The 17,502-nt window shown below is 36.2% G+C and overlaps 1 protein-coding gene across 1 annotated transcript in view; it reads right to left on the bottom strand.

The window, feature by feature from the left end:
- Vta1 (vesicle trafficking 1) overlaps positions 1-17,502 on the bottom strand; it is an 88,386-nt gene that overhangs the window by 36,205 nt on the left and 34,679 nt on the right. Inside the window, exons 2-5 of the mRNA XM_008829829.2 lie at positions 13,735-13,829; positions 11,856-11,983; positions 11,025-11,100; positions 722-830 (exon numbers count right to left, since the gene is read on the bottom strand). Of these exons, the coding sequence (XP_008828051.1) occupies positions 722-830; positions 11,025-11,100; positions 11,856-11,983; positions 13,735-13,829 (408 nt within the window). The remainder of the gene's footprint in view (positions 1-721; positions 831-11,024; positions 11,101-11,855; positions 11,984-13,734; positions 13,830-17,502) is intronic.

Genomic DNA, 17,502 nt, shown 5'->3' on the forward strand with positions numbered 1-17,502 from the left:
AGATCAAGAAAAATAATATGTTCATATTTCTCATGATTAAAATTTATAAACTCACATTTGCTATATAATGGTAAATTTTCCTGTACAAAACTTTGTTGTTGTATAATAATTTTTATTTTTTAAAGTCAAGGGTAAAACTGTGAAAATGGGGGAAAATAAATAAATATAAATATTTATTTCCATTTGTTTGAAACCATTTGTTTGAAATTTAACAAAAAATGATCTCTGTAAAAATAAAAAAACTAAAGTAAATATTTACTTACCTGAGTTTTGGCATCATCTAAGAAGATGAAGAATACAAAAATGAAAAAATTTCCGTTTTTTAAATGTTTTGTAATTTTTGAGCCAAGTGAAATACTACCCCACACACTCTAAAAAAACATTCCACACACACACAAAAATTCAAATAGACAGACAAAAATGATACAGTTCTAATACAGAGTTCGTTGTGATTTGGAGGCACTTTTTAAATTACAGTGTAAGAGGATCATCTTTCCGGTACTAGAATGAAATCTGATTAGATGCAGGAGACAGCCAAGCCACTGCTGACTTGGTCAGAAATTACACGGACAGCTTTAACATGCCACTGTCCCCAAGTTCATAATTTTATATTTAATTCTCAAGGATGAAAAAATTGCTTGTACCTTCTGAAAACTTTAAAATCTTCTGAAAACCTATGATTCTACTGAAGCATTTTTGCTTAGGACTAACAAATACGTACCATGATCTTCTTCTATTCCAACAGGGCCTGCTTGAGGAGTCTCCCCATTCTTTAAGCAGTTATGGATATATGTTGCCTTCCACCTTGCATACTTTCTGTGCTTCACATTCTAAAAGAGAGTATTTTTATAGTGTTATTAGACCATAGTAGAGTAAAAAGATAAGCATTTAAGATGGGCTATGCTATATTCTGAGATAAAATATGTATTTGCAGAGTGTAACTCTGAGTCTGGCCACCCCTATATCCTACTGCTGATACTACAACGGTCTAGAGCTTGACAGATTTAAAGAGATCTTCAGTAGAACACATAGCTAAGGTCTGCATGATACCACATTTCAGAAAAGGTCTGCAAGGGAAATGTCTGGGTTTCTTTGCAACCAAGTTTGTAACTCCTAGGTACCCCAGAGAAATAGGCTAAATGGAACTTTAAGCTAAAATATACATATTAATGCAGGGTGTATTTAATAGATAAAGAGGTTAATTTTTCAAATAAATGGTTTAGGAAAATTTAAATTTGTCTGCTTTTAGGATCTTTAAAAACACAATCTGAATAACTTAACTAGTAGGTAGATTTAGTGGAAAAGTTTTATTATAATGTCTATAAAATTGTTTCCGTCCTAGTGCCCCATTATGAAAGGGGTAGAGATATTTAAACCACCTTGAGTGCCTTTACTAGTGTGTTAAGAAATTATCAGTTTAAGCTGTAATGGGCTTATTTATTTAGTAAACAAATTTAAAAAGTTTTCCCCAAGGCACATAAAGCAATAAAGTTTTTTATTTCACATTTTCTTGGGGGTCTGCTTTTATGATGTTTAAAAACACAATCCGAATAACTTAAACTTGTCGGTAGATTTAGTGGCAAAGTTTTATTGTCCTATTATGAAAGGAGTAGAGATATTTAAACTACCTTGGGTACCTTTACTAGTATGTGTTAAGAAATTATTAGTTTAAGCTGAAATGGGCTTATTTATTTAGTAAACAAATTTGAAAAGTTTTCCCCAAGGCACATAAAGCAATAAAGCTTTTTTATTCTACATTTTCTAAATCACCTTAACTTCAGTATCCTGGTGTGAAAAAAAAATCAGAAAATTTCTATAGTTTTAACTTTAGTTAATGCACATTTAACACTGTTTTCTATAAAATATATGAGACGATATACAATATTTTAAGACGAGAATTTCAAGATGTCAATATTTTTGAAACCCATTAACTCCCTTTGGCTGATTAAGACATCCTTTCTGGGAAACAGGAATTGCAAAAAAGAACTTTTACTTTTGTCCCTGGCCTCTAAGTTCCTGTTTTGTAACTTGATAGATGGAAATCACTGACAACTGCAAATTTCAGCTACTAGAGTCAGCAATAGTATATACATGTTTCCATTGACTTTTTAATTCATTTGCACTTACGACCCCTAAGAGCAACTGGTAGGAAAACACAAAAGGAGATCAGGTGTTTCTCAAATTAAGTGCCAAGAGGAATGGAAGGAGATGTAATAAAAAACTTGAGTTTGGGGGCTAGAGAGATGGGTCAGCAGCTAAGAGCACTGACTGCTCTTGCAGAGGACCCAGGTTCGATTCCCAGTATCCCCACATGGAGGCTACCAATTGTCCTTAATTCCAGTTCCAGGGGAATCCAAAGCCCTCTTCTGACTTCCGCTGTGTTGTATGACATGGGTGCACTCACATACATGCAGGCAATATACTCATACACATAAAATGAAAATAATAAAAAAAAATTTAAAAAAAAAACTGAGTTTATCCCAAACTTGTAAAGTCTGATATAAATTGTTTTCCAGTGGCATACAAAAGACCTACTCTAGGAAGACTCTTCTACATAAACTGCCTCCATTTCATCTCTTAATTTTCTCTTGAACCTAGAATCCAGTTTTCATCCTCATCACTTGCTGCACTTGCTTTTGCTACAATACTTACGGGCTGAACATCTGACACTGGACACCGTCTTTCTGGACCCTGCAGGACGAAGAGCCCTGTCATTTCCACTGTTTCTGTACATCTGTACTTAGTTTACTGGGAGCAGGGTCTCCTGTTTTCCTTTAAACTGGCTCACTGCTACATAAGGCATGGAGTGCCAGCAATTTAGTTTAGATACCTTTTCTTCTGACACTTAACCTTGATTCTCTGATTAAGTTTTTGGCTGTAAGAAACAATTCCTATAGCAGATTCCCAAATTTACATTTGTTCAGACTTCTTCTGAACCTTGACTACATAATTCAACATTTCATTTGTAGGCTTGGCAGCTTTCTCAAAGTTCAAGTCTATCACTTGGTCTCTACCCCCAACTAAATCTGCTCCTATGTCTGAAAATGCTAACTCTGCTTTTTGTTATTTGGTCTGTTTTCTGAGACAGGACTTTAATAGGCTAGGCTTAAAATCACTATGTATTCTAGGCTGTCCTGGACCTCAACCTCTGTCTCCTGAGTGCTGGGATTACATGTTCCTGCCATCACACACAGCCTACAACACCATTCTTAATAGATGCTCAAATCCAAGTGCACAGTTATTTCAGAGTCCTCAATTTCTCTCACACTCTTATCAACATGTCTCTTAATTTCTATCAAATCCATGGTAAAAATATATTCAGAATCCAAATATTTCTCATCATGATCTTCACTGTCAGTTCTGTTCTGAGTGAGCATTGTTTCTCATCTTGACTAATAATATACTTGTGGGCCACCTCCCCTTTGCCATCCTTGTCCATTACACTGGAAACAGTAAGGATCCCAAAATAAAGACAAATCTTATCACTGTTATTTCCCCTCCCCCTGTTTATCTTCTACCATTCTCCTTCTTGTCACTCCCAGTTCAGCCATATTACCCCCATAGGTAGCCAAGACCTTCTTGAAAATGTACCTCTTCCTAGAATATCTGTGGGAGGACTTCCCTAACCTCCTTCAAGGTTTTGCTAAGCTAAAATGTTGCCTGGAAGGAAGGCCTTCCTCAAGCAACTTATGTAAAAATTTTTATTCTCACCTTCAATTTCGCTGTGACATGTATAATTTGACATAGTTTATACTGTACTTACAAATTTGTTTACTGTCTCTATATAAGAAAACGATTTCAGTAAGGTCAGGCATTTCATGCATTGCTGTACTGGGAGACTGTAGAACAGTGTGTGGTACAAAGTACAACCTCACAAGTATTTGGTGAACTAATCAGTGGGTAGATTTGGGGATTCATACTTTCTACCAGGTACCACACAATTCTGAAGGTGGCTGTGTAGAAACCATACTATAACAACATTGAAACACAGGATTAAACTTCTTAAACATTTTAAAATTTATTTTTATTTTATGCGTATGAGTGTTTTCTCTGAATGCATGCAAGTAGATCTGTGCCTGAGAGGCCAGAAGAGGTCATCGGATCCCTGGAACTGGATTTCCAGATGGTTGTTCGCCACCTAGCCACCTCTTGGGTACTGGGAACTGCAAGAGCAGACAGCGCTCTAAACTGCTGAGCCATCTCTCTAGCCCCAGCAATAAGTTTCTTTGTTAATTAATGAATGGGTATGAAACTTGAGTACACACTTTGACTTAAGCTTAGTGGGCAGGGTTGAGGACATCTGTGAGTTTCCCTAAGTTATACACAAAAGCACAAAAAATGAATTCATGAGGGAGAAATCTACAAGTTTCCTAACATTTTCACAGTAGTGCTACAAAAAGTACTAGTAATCCCAGCTAATCATCCTAGTGATGCATGGTCACTAAAGGATATTACATAAACAACAAGTCTATGTAATTCCAGGATCAATGAAATATAATAAGAAATGTTTGAGAAACAAATAATAAACACATTTGTTATAATTATGACTAATACACTGAAGCGTTTATAATTATTGATTATATATTTCCTGACAGGTTGAGCCAACACTTATACAGTTACATAATTTTCAAAGCAGCCATGATTTTATGAAATAAGATTTTAAAAAGGAAAGCAAAACTATACTCCAAAAATAACTAAAATTTAATTCATATACTTAAATTTGTCTACTCTATTATCATATTATTGGAATGCACATTCAAATTAGTCAAGATTTCCAAAGAACAATGGACATTAACTGTTCACTAATAGTTTCATAAAGCTTATAAAAAAAAGTTCAAATAACAGAATAGGTACTCCACATACCCTGTAATCATTCTTCCACTGTTTAAATTAACCACAGTGTCACCCCTGCCTTTTCATTTATATTTCTAAGATGAAAGACAATCTCATTTACAATGATTATCAAAATCAGGACTATTAGCCTACAACCCTTCTCTCTGGTCCACACTGAAACTACTCATCACCTGTCCCAAAATGTTTTCTGTAGTTATTGCTCTTCCAGGCAGAGATCTAAGCTAAGAAGCATACATTAATACGTGAGTCACCTTTAGCAACTCTGTTCATCTAGACTTCAACTGAAGCAGATGTTAGTACTTCCTGACCTTGGTATAAAAATGCTAACAGTTAGAAAATGCTAAACGACTGGATTTTTGGCTGCTTCACGGCTAGGCGCACATCATGCATTTTGAGCAGCATTACCGTCGAGTGCTGTTTGCCATTTTCAGCTGATCTTATTAAGGGTAAGGTGATGTTGGCTTGCTCCAGTACTAGCGATGTCAGCTCTCATGATTTCGTTAAAGAGGTCCATGCCATCTTTTTCCTTATGTTTACTGTTTTTTCTCTTTGAAGTTACTAAGCAATCTGAGGGGAGATATTTACTAGAATTCTATCAACAGCATTCTCTGTTCTTCCAGTACTTATTCATTTTATTGTATTTAAGAGTCTTCCTTTGGACCAACTGACATATGCAGAGGCTATCATCCACTATTACTAGATTTATATTGATGCTGAAATTTTTATTCTCTCTCTCTCTCTCTCTCTCTCTCTCTCTCTCTCTCTCTGGATGGGCTCTTAATAGAGCTTAGGCTGACTTCCAATTTAAAATCCTCTTCTCTCAAACTCTCAAGTGAAGAATTAATGGTGTGCACCTCTGCACACAGCTGTAACTGCTTTTGACATGGAAAATGGCTCTTTCCAAGGTGGTTTCTGGGTCCCCCAGTTATGAACACATTTCCTTATTTTTTTGGTACAAGAAGATCCAACCTAATCTAGTGTTTTTCCTGACCCAACTTACAACTCAGACCTATGTGTATGAGTACTGGTTCCTGTTCTGAAGACTGATGTTCAGAATGAAAGGAGGCAGAGGGCCGTTCACTGCTACTAGTGCCTCACAGCTTACAGGATCTCAGTATGGAGGTATAGGAACTGGGTTGTATGTATGTAAACATATATACTATAAACATATGCACGCAAACATGCATACCATATAAATAAATCAGCATACATAAATACACATATGTATATCAATGATCTAATGTATTATTCAAGAGCATGAGTTACAATCGCTGTAATTTTACAACACAATAGTCTTTACTCCTCTTCTATTTTAACCTCTCAAATGTAAGAAACCTGCTTTGCTCAATGTATTTTCTCACTTGCTCAGTCCTCATGCAGAGAACAAGTATGTTTAGAACTCGCAAATGATCCCAAACCAACCTATGAATACTTCAAAACTGAACACTTTACAGTAAAATTGATATTTTAAGATGCATAAATCCTAAAGGTATAAACTCATACTCTTACCAATAAGCATAATGATAATTAGAAATAAGCTAACCAGAAAGCTCCTTTATATCCTTTTCAAGACCAATTTCCCTTGCCCCCCTAAAACTATTTTCTATTTTCGTATTGGAATAAATTAGGTTTGTCATAGTATATATACATATGTGTATATATACACATAGTATACACACACACACACACACACAACCATACATAGTGTATTATTTGGTTGTTCTTTTGTCAGCATTTCTGTAAGATTTATCTATATTCTAGGCTACATCACTTGGTAGTTCCTTTTTATATCTAAATAACAGTACAAATGCCCAGATGGTAGACATCTGGGTTGTTTCCAGCTTTTGGATATTATGAGTAAATTTCCTATGAGCAAGCTTTTTTTCTGGACATATGTTTTTATTTCTCTTGGATAGTGACCAGAAAAGGAATTGCTGGGTTAAAGGGTAGGCGTGTGTTTAACTTTACAAAAAAATCTGCCGATTCTTTTCCCAAAGTGGTTCTAACATCTAACATATCCACCAGGCAAAACATGAAAAGTCTAGATAACTAGACTAGATAAATTTTGAGTGGCTAGTTTTTATTTGTTAATTTTAGTGACTATTGAAATTACTTATTTTATCAATGACTGAGCTAAATCTTCAATAATTATAAATTCTAAAATATCTTTTTTCTGTCAATTTTTATTTCATATAATTTGAAAATCTTAAGTGTAACTGTAATGTTTTCTTGATGAACCAATCCCTTGACTATTATGAAATTTCTCATTTCTCTCTCAGAAATATATTCTTAGAGTTTATTTTACTTTATACTGCTACTTGGAATTTTGTTTACTTAGAACTCTGAAGTAAATGACTTTTTCTACATTTTCTTTTGTTTTCCTTTTCTTCCTCTTCCTTGTCCTTTTAGGCTCACCAATTATATATATTATAATAGTTTTTATTTAGATATCATATATTTGAAAAATTAAGAAAGCATACAGTCTGTTACACTTACCTATATTACTAAGCCCAGTGTTCAAACCTTCCTGTAAATTGAAATCCTTCCCCTCAATTTATTTTAGTAGAGGTCTGCTATTGATGAATTAATTTGCCTAGAAATATCACTTATTTATATTCATTGTTTAAAGTTAACATTGTTATTGACAGAATTCTGTGGGAACGTTTTCTTCTCTTCCTTTTAGCACTTGTATTTTAAACTACATTACTTTCTGGCTTCCTTTCTTTAAAAAAAAATCAAGAGTCTTACAAAACAAGGTCTCCTGTGTATAATGTGCTGTTTACCAGGACTACTTACTACCTATTCTACGTTTTCTCTCCTAACCAGTGGATCTCACTGGTTTGAATTTGATGTCCTGGGTGTATTTTTCTTTGTATTTATCTTAGTTGGGGTTCATGGGGATTATCAGTTCTGTATCTGACAATAGTTTTACTTTTTTTTGGACAGGGTCTTGATCTCACAGAGTTCCACCTGCCTCTGCCTCCCAAGGGTTGGGATTAAAGTTTTGCATCACCACGCCTGGCATTTTTTATTGAATTTGGAATATTTGTAAAGTAAATATATAGGATTGATTATGATAGTCTCCATCAAAATTTTCATTTATTGAAAAACATTTCTATCTATAGCACACTAGGGTATCTTGAACTTTGATTCTCAAATTAGGGATGCTCAAATGGTAGTCTACTGCAGGTATTTCAAAATATGAAACAATTCTGACTCTAGTACTTTGAACACAGGATATGAACCCTACTATATAAACAGTACAGAGATCGAGAGCACATTTATAACTCAGTGATCAGGTTCCTATTTTGAACAACATTTTAAAGTCTCATTCTTGTCATTCATTACTTACCCTTTAACAAAAAAATCTGAAAGGATGAGAAATTAAATAACTAAAGAGGCTGAATCTTTAATGTTTGAGAAACGCTATTCTGACCCAAGGCACTTGGACAGGGTTTTCACGTCCCCATCTTCTCACACAAGTCAGTCATGTAAAGGGTATAAACACAGTGCCAGGCCACAGGTGGGTACTGCAAATGGACTCCTTCCCTTAACTTCATCATTAATACAGTGTATCACCACACAAGCTTTACGGAAGCGGAACACTAAATCATATTAATTCAATACCTCTTACCAGTACAGACAATAAAATAACACCAATATATGTTACTTGTAATTTTTATATTTTAATTCATATTAGGGAGGAAAGAAAAGGTCCAATGTCACTTATTTCTCAAACACTTGCTAATAGTGAAGTAAACATAAAATGCTAAACTAAAAGGAAGCCTTTCAATAATGTTTGCCACATAGATTACACGAGCTATTAGAGAAGGAAAGTAAGATACCTGTATTTTGATAGCCTTTTCTTTAAAACACAAAATATGTAATTCCAGCACTGAGCTTGAGGACTGACGTGAGCTCCAGGCTAGCCTAGGCTACAAAGTGAGACCCAAAAGTAATGCATACTGTGGTGACTCTATCTTTAAAAGTAAGACCTTGACTCCCAGAACTCAAAAGAAAATCAGAAAGTGTTGTGGTGGTCGCCTTTAATCCCAGCACTCGAGAGGCAGAGGCAAAGGTGAGCAAATCTCTATGAGATCAAGACCAGCTTGGTTCACATACTGAGTTCCAGGCCAGCTGGGGCTACAGGGACAACAACAAAAAAAATCAGAAGTTGACATACCAACATATATCTCAGGTCAGAGCTGAGAAACAGAATAGGGGCAAGGAAAGCATATCTTAGAAACTGCAAAACAAGAAAAAAGGCAGTCGAGACTAAAGAAAATATAGACTTTGTTTAATTTTGTAAAACTCTGAGTAATGACATGAAAGGGAAAGGGAAAAAAATATCAGGAATTGGACCAAGAAAAATGCTATGAGTAAGTGAGATCTTGCCACTTAGAGAAGACTTATGAAAGAAGCTCTGTGTAGACACATCTAAATATTATTTTCATCTACAGATAGAAAAGTGAAAAACTAACCACACAAACATTTCAAGTATTAACTAACCAGTCACTTTTTTTGTTTTGATATTTTACTTAGAGCACAAATTATACTTAACGCCAAAGACAGAGCAACAGTAGAGACAGTCTTCTCTGAGTATTTGCAGAGTGATTTAATCCTAAAAATAATACAAAGTTAATCTAGTCACAATGTAACAATCACTCATTTAAAAGACTCTAATTTAGATTGAAGAGATCCTGAAAAGGAAAAATTCTTAGCAGGGCTACAATAAGGTAGCTAGGGCTTGAAGAGAAGGAAAACTCAGGCAAAGCAGTATAAAAACAAATCCCTGAAGTGCGAAGTGACAGGATGGTGAACAGACAGGTCTACACACACAATCAGGGACTGGCAGATAGTATAGTTATGTATGGATCATCAGAGAAAGCCTGGGAATTTGGCAGAGGAGACTAGGCTTTCAGGGCCTGTGATTCTTCAATAAAATGCTGACAATTGGGGCTGGAGAGATGGTTCAGCAGTTAAGGGCACTGACTACTCTTTAGAGGACCTGGGATTGGTTCCCAGCACCGACATGGTAACTAACAACCATCTGTAATGCCAGTTTCAGGGGATCCAAGACCTTCTTCAGGCTTCTGCAGGCACTGCATGACACGTGCACACTTACACACATACAAGCAATAAACTCATACAAATAAAATAAAAATAAATATTTAAAACAAAACCAAACCAAAAACACTGACAAGAGGAGAATGGATGATGGAGTAGAAGATCAAAACAAGAAAACAAGGGCTTGAGAGATGGCTCAGTGGTTAAGAACATTGACTGTTCTTGCAGAAGACCTGGGTTCAAATCCCAGCACCCACATGGCAGCTAACAACTATCTGTAACTCCAGTTCCACGGGATCTGATAGCCTCTTCTGTCCTCTGTGGGCATTGCATGACACGAGTGCACTTACCTACATGCAGGCATAACACTCATCCACATAAAATAAAAAAAAAATAATAAAAATAAATAAAATATTAAAAAAAACCAAAAAATTAGAAAAAAATCACACTAATGTACTCATGAACCAGTGGCCTTTTTGAAAAAGGCTGAAATTTCAAAGCTCTTTCTGAACCCCAAATTAGAAGACTCAAATTCTCACATTATGAAGACAGAGGGCAACCAGTTTCTGCCTCCATTCATAACCCCACACTGCTGCTGTGTACAACAAAATGACTGTGTTCTGCTTCACTGAGTCACTACAAGAAGCCAACGACAAAGCAGGTCTTTAGTATCTCTCAAAATACCAAGTCCCAGATGGAATTTACCCCAGAAACAATGAGACAATATTATTTCTGACTAGAATAAAACAAGGACAATGATCGTAGAAAGTCCTTCCTTCTACTGTGCTTACCAAGTAAGGGTAAAAACACACGAACACTTAAGAAGATGGGATTCTAAAGTGCTGGACAAGAGAGTAGTGATGCATGATGGAGCGTGGAATGAATCTGTGCTGGATGGAAAGAAGTGATTAGGAAGAATACAACATTACAAACAGCTCTGCTTCATTTGACTTTTGAAAAGTAGATAGAAATTTTTTTAAATTATAGTTTTTGTTTCTATTACACTACTGATAGACACACTGTTCTAAATAAATAACATAGTAAGGAAAGTGATAAACGTTACTCATCTTCAATTAATAAGACAGTAAAGACTGTACACTCACTTCATCAGTGAGTTCGCCAAATACTGTTATGACATCTATTAAAAGGCTTGCAGTGTAGAAGGACTTGATCATGTTTCTGGAAGAGAAAAGAGAGGTGCTGTCATTTAAATGAAAAACATGAAAATATAGTCATGTGTTTGTAGGAAAAATAATTCAATGTTTAAAAACACTGAAATAAATGTAAAAAATAAAATCGAATTTCAAGAATATAATTAGACTGCTAAGATTATCAGAAGAAACTAACACATTTTAAGTAAATATGCTAAAATAAGGTTTTATTGCATTTGCAGTTTATATTTAGGAATATAGGGAATTGCCTGAGTCTAACTACATGAAAGCATAATGTATTGTATGCTCCTGACTATTATTAATAATGACTATTTGAATTGGCTGGCACAGCATATTTTCCCCCCAGACACTGTCTTGCAATGCAGCCCTGTATGGCCTTGAACTTCACAGGATCCTCTTCTCTCCACCTCCCAAATGCTAAGATCATAGATGTATGCTACCACATCTGGCTTGGCACTGGCTGGTATGTTTTTATATTTGGCATCATTTAGACAAGCTTCATTTGGCTAAAATCACCTCAGATTTTTATTAAAGTTTCAGGGGTGGCTGATTAGGGTGACTACTGAGAAGATGAGCCTTCCACTGGCAGTCCTTTCAGCTCTCTTTAAAAAGAAAGGTCCACACTTGTGACCTAAAGACAACTGTGGGCTTACAATTTCAAACTGTAGGAATCAAAACTCAGGTAGTCAGAAAGCACTCAGCTGGAAACTAGGGAATTCTGGTCACGTAGCAGCTGACCTTTGAAAATATTTATTTTCTTACTTGTGAAAGCGGGCAGCTCGATCTTCATTGTCTGCATACAAGAACATTTTCAGAGCGTAATTCTCCAAATGGGCACAGCCGACTATTTCTTGAGTAACAGCTTCATTATCCCCCAATTGTTTCTTAAGCTAAAGTAAGACCAGACATACAGCTTATGATTTTGTATCCTCAGAAGTCTATTTAAGCACAAATAATCCCAATAACCCCTTTAAGTAAATTATTTTGCATTCATTTCAATAAAAGCTATAACACTGAATCTCACAAAAGTACCTCATTGAAATGTTTCAATCTTAAAAGCCCAATTCTTAACACAGCTCACACTTAAGTATAAATTAGCTATAAAGATTAAAATAATTAAAAATAAAAAGACAGCATGTCTAAGTATCCTGGCAAAAAGCCAAATCCTTCTAAAGATTATCCTAAGCATCCCCCAACATGGAATTAGAAACTTCAAGCACAAAATTTAAAATTTTAATTTTTTACCACTTCAATTTGCATTATATATATAATAGAAGCATCACTGTGTTAACAGTATCTCTTAGAACATGTATAAAGGAGATTTCATACTACTCTAAGAAAGGTATAAAATGATACAAACTCATTATCAGATTATTTTCAATTTAGACATATATATCTCAAATAAATATAAAATTACAAATATGTAGCTTTCCAGTTTGTATATCCCTCCACTATACAAACAGCATTTGAAATATTTTAAAAGCAAAACAGCTTCTATTTTTTTCTTTTCTAGGATTGCCATACTGAAATAAAATGATTTTTAGGAATATCAGATTTGTGTAACTGTATTATTGGCTAAAATTGCTTTTATTAGGAGCTGGATAGATAGATGGCTGAGCAGTTAAGGCCATGGCTGCTCTTACAAAGGACCCAGCATCCATTCGGTGGGTGGAGCAGAAACCATGGAGGAACACTGCGTACTGGCTTACCTGCACACTCACCAGGAATCAGGACTCCAGGACAGCTGGGAACTGGAGTTACAATGTAAAACCCTGATTGCTAAGGCTACTATGGCTGGCATCACATTCTTTACTTACTGTACCCAATCAAACCAATTTTCCCTCAATAGCCAACTCCACAGTAACCTGCATTTTTTTTGATCATGTTTAAGACTGTGACTTATTAGTCAGCTACCACAGTCCTGGGAGGAGAGGAGGATGTCTGCCACCCTGCCCTGGAATTGAGAGGGAGGAAAAGAGAATAAGCAATTGATACCATTTCCTTCATGATTCCATTCGTTCACTGAATAGCCCATTTAATTCTAGTAAGAGTTACTTTAGAATTCCTAATCAATTATCCATGTGAGCACAGGAGGGAAACAGGTTTCTTTGTTTATGAAAGGATGAGCAAAAAGCTAGACACAAAATGTAATATGCAGGGCTGGAGAGATGGCTCAGTGTTAACACTAGTTTTTCTTGCAGAAGACCTGGGTTCGAATCCCAGCACCCACATGGCAGCTAACAACTGCTGGTAACCCCAGTTCCAGGGGATCTGACAGCCTCTCCTGTCCTCCGCAGGCACTGCACGACACGGTGCACTTACCTACACGCAGGCAATACGTGCACACACATAAAATAAAAATAATAAATAAAATATTTTAAAAAACCAAAAAACAAAAAACTGTGACTTCAAGGAACATTAAAAAAATATATACGCAAAGATAATGGAACCTGGTTACAGTTGTAACTGTCCCAGTATACAGTGTGAATTTTCAAATTCTTCGTGTTTCTGTAAGTAGTATAATGACATTACTAAGTGTTGCTAGGGTTAGGCCTAAAGTGACCACAAACACTTGCATAAACACATAAAACAAAATGCCATTTAAAACAATCAGATAATAAACTGCTAGCATTTAACTTACAGCTTCTAACTGATCCATTAGCTTTGATAAAAATTTACGACATTCAGGAGTTTTACTATCAATCTTCATCCCAGTTTGCATAGCATACAAACGGCCTACAAAAGAAAAAGACGTTCATTTCAACAACTGTACTTTTAAAAGCATGCACCGGTTATTGAACTAGGTTCTTGGTTAAGAAATTTAGAACACCAGTTTGGGAGGGGAAATTCTGTTTTAGAACAAAAATGGATTGTGTTGTCACACTGGCTGAGGAGTGGCTTTGATTTTCTGGGAAAATTTTGACTCCACAGCTTTCTGATGGGCCTGGGCTGCTCCATTGATTATCTGGTATTTCTCTCCCCAACAACGCTCTGTGATGCTGCTGTTTGGGCTCAGGGAGCAGCCGTGTTGGAAGTGCGTACTGCTGAGACAGAGGCCACCAGAAGTGGTGCAGGCACAGCCCTACTGTGGGCTAAGGGGGCGTTTGCATCAGATCCTGAGCAGGATAATACCTCGGCATTCTAACTGTACACCCCGGGGCACTAACCACTCTTGCCCCAACAACTCGTTCTGCAAATCTTATTCTTTCCAGCCCTGGACTTGGCAGCTGAGTACTCCCTTTTCTGCAGGGCCTTCTGGAGCACATGGCTGGACAGCTGCCAGTTCTAAGAGGCCAGGGTTGGCTGCAGCTTGGCGCCCCATTCCTGAGTATTTGGCTTCAGGCTGATTCTTTTTAAACAGGCAGCAGCATGCTTTCTTTGCTCCAAGCTTCTCCTTTGCGCCCAGCTTCTTGCTTTTTTATCTGCCATCTTGCAAGACAGGAATCAGCTAAACAAATACACTTTTAAATTTCCTTCTAAGTGACCCAATATTTAAAATATTTTGCCTAGTAATTTAGTATTTGAGTAAATTAAAACTTTTGATTTTCTATGAGTCTTACTTATAAAGAACACAAAAAACTCATTGAAAGCACCCGAGAGCCATCATGGTGCACTTTTTTTTTTTTTTTTTTTTTTTTTTAATCAAGAAAGGTCTTCTTTTGTCTTCGTGGTAATAAAACAACAAAAACTAGGTAGGCCCTACACTGTCAAAGGGACCTGTAAGTCAAAACACTCAAAACAGTAACAATAGCATCAAGACCTTATGTAAAGAGCACTTCTCAAGCTCCAGGTAAGTGACCTTCTGTAAATGTGGATGAGGACAGTGCCTGAAGAGCCCTAAACTGAAGGACAGGGAGAACGGTCTGTCATCTCTATGTATACTATCCCTTTAAATAAACAAATTTCTTTAAACATTAATAAAAACATTTGAGATAAGGCTAAAGCTAAAGATCTCTCTGACAAACATCACAATTATGTTTTTTTTACAGTAGAAAGAACTAGAAACAGTTGTGGGGTCTCTTCTCACACCACGAGCACCCATTCAATGTCTATAATGCCCTCTGGTAAATTCAGCCTGGACTGCAGGTCCATCAGCACTAGCATTTCCACGGCACACATGTATTTTTCTAGCACTGACGCAGTTCTCAAAGTTTCATTGTTACAACTGACCTTGCGCTACCATACCTCCTTATGTGGACAGTCAAGAGCTCCTGGGGATAGAACCAAGTGGTGGAATTCCTGGTGTGTCACTTTCATTTTGAAAGCTACTCTTAAGCTATCCTTTAAAATGAAGTACCAATATGCAGATAAATCTATAATATATGTAAGCAATCATCTTCCCTAAATTCACAGAAAACAGATATTAAACATAAATCATGTCAATCTGAGGAATGAAGGCTGCACCCCACTGTGAGTTTGTAGTTTCCTGATAACTAAAATGTTATTAGATATATACCGGCTACTTCAGTATTCTACTGTATGAATTAGAACTGCTAAAATCTTCTGCCACACTGGTTTTTGTGATAAAGAAAACTACTAGCCTGTAGTTCTTTACTTGCTGCAAGCTAGATATAAATCCCTTCCTACCCCAAGACCCAATGGAATCGTGTACAATGTCCTACCTCCTTGTTTTACATTTCTCCTTACCATCTCTTACTTATTTCGACTCAGTATCTCTGGCAACTAGAAGGTAATTCCATGAAGACATCTACCCGGTTCACTGCTGTATCCCTGGCATCTAAGCTAATGGCTGGCCTTCCATAGACATTTTCTGAATAGATAACTTCATGAGTGATGGAATAGCTCATTCTGTCCCACATTTAAAAGCCACTTCCATCATTCATTATCACAGATTATGCTTCCATGGGACAGGGAGCCCAACTGTCTACCCTGCCGTGTTCACCATAAGTGTATCACTGTTTATTTACTCGTGGTTTAGAATAAGGCTTAAATATGTAAGTTACTCAAGGGATTTTGCAATTAATTATAATTGTCTACCAAACAAAATCCTCTTGGAAAGTATATTAACATACCCATGAAACAGTCAATTGTTTATTCTACCTGTCTTTAATTTCAGTGATTTTTAATTTGAAGTACTTTTTAATATTAGGCTTTTAAGGGTATAATGCTAGAGTTTGAATTTAACTTACTAACATATACTTCCTCATAGTTCTCATCAAATAAAAATATTTGATCCACTTAGGCAGTAAAGACAGAACAAAAAGTTTCTTTTTAAAAATTTTATTTTTACTATATTTATTTTATGTGTATGAGTCTATTGCCTGCATATGTGAAAGCGCACCCATGTTGTGCAACGCCCTTGGAAGTCAGAAGAGGGTGTTGGATCCCCTGGAAATGGAGTTATAAATGGTTGTTAGCTGCCATGTGGGTGCTGTGAATTGAACCCAGATACTCTGCAAGAGCAGTCAGTGCTCCTAACTGCTGAGCCATCTCTCCAGCCTCCCCTCCCCACAAACAGACTTTCCAAAGTGGCATACAGATTTACACTGGCACACGGTGCAGAGGCATTATGAATCCTTTGCACGGTAGCCAGAAACAGAGATGAACACATAAAAAGGTTTTAACCTGAAAACCAAAAACAAAACCATAGTACCTCGTTCGGTTTAAGTATCCATTGCCTAGGTCACCAATGTGACACTTTTTCATCTTTTTTTAAACCAGTCATATTCTTTAGCAATTTGTCCAGGTCTTTTACTTCATGAGTATGTTGGAAACTCTTCATCCACTCTGACCCACATTAAATTATAGTTGAATATCCTCTGTTGTCAAACCACTTCTATTTCTTTCCAGTTGCATAAGCATAGGCGTATTTTAGTCAGTTCTTTTTTACTTGACCTTGATAGAACTCTGACCACTTCCTTCATGAGTTGTGTCTCTTCTTTCAGGGTATATCATATGAGCTCTTCACATAAGAAATATGTTGGCTACAAATACTATAGCTTTAAATTTAGGAATGTTTTAAAATCCAGAACCTTAGGATGCTTGCATTTGTGACATTTTCCCCACCCAATAAACCTATGCTTTGGAAGTTCTTTTTATTTGTAGAGATGCAATATACAGCATGATTTTTCTGTTTTGTTCTTAAAGGCTTAAGTTTCAAAATTTAACTCTAACTTGTATCCAATCTTCAAGTACTGGCATTTATTTCAAAAATCATTTAACATATTATCTTTCCTTTTTCTAATGATCTGTGGTTCCTTCTTTTGGTAAAAAAACATTTTTTGTTAATTCTTTAGTTTCATTCAATGTATTTTGATCATATTCCCCCTCCCTCCACTACTCCCAGATCCACCCCACCTCTCTACTCACTCAGCTCCCCAACTTGGTGTTTTTTGTTTTGTTTTGTTTTCCTACCAAGTCCAAATTGTGTTGCCATACTCTTGAATGT

The sequence above is a fragment of the Nannospalax galili genome, unplaced genomic scaffold (genome assembly GCF_000622305.1).
Source record: "Nannospalax galili isolate Female #2095 unplaced genomic scaffold, S.galili_v1.0 scaffold154, whole genome shotgun sequence".
NCBI lineage: Eukaryota > Metazoa > Chordata > Mammalia > Rodentia > Spalacidae > Nannospalax > Nannospalax galili.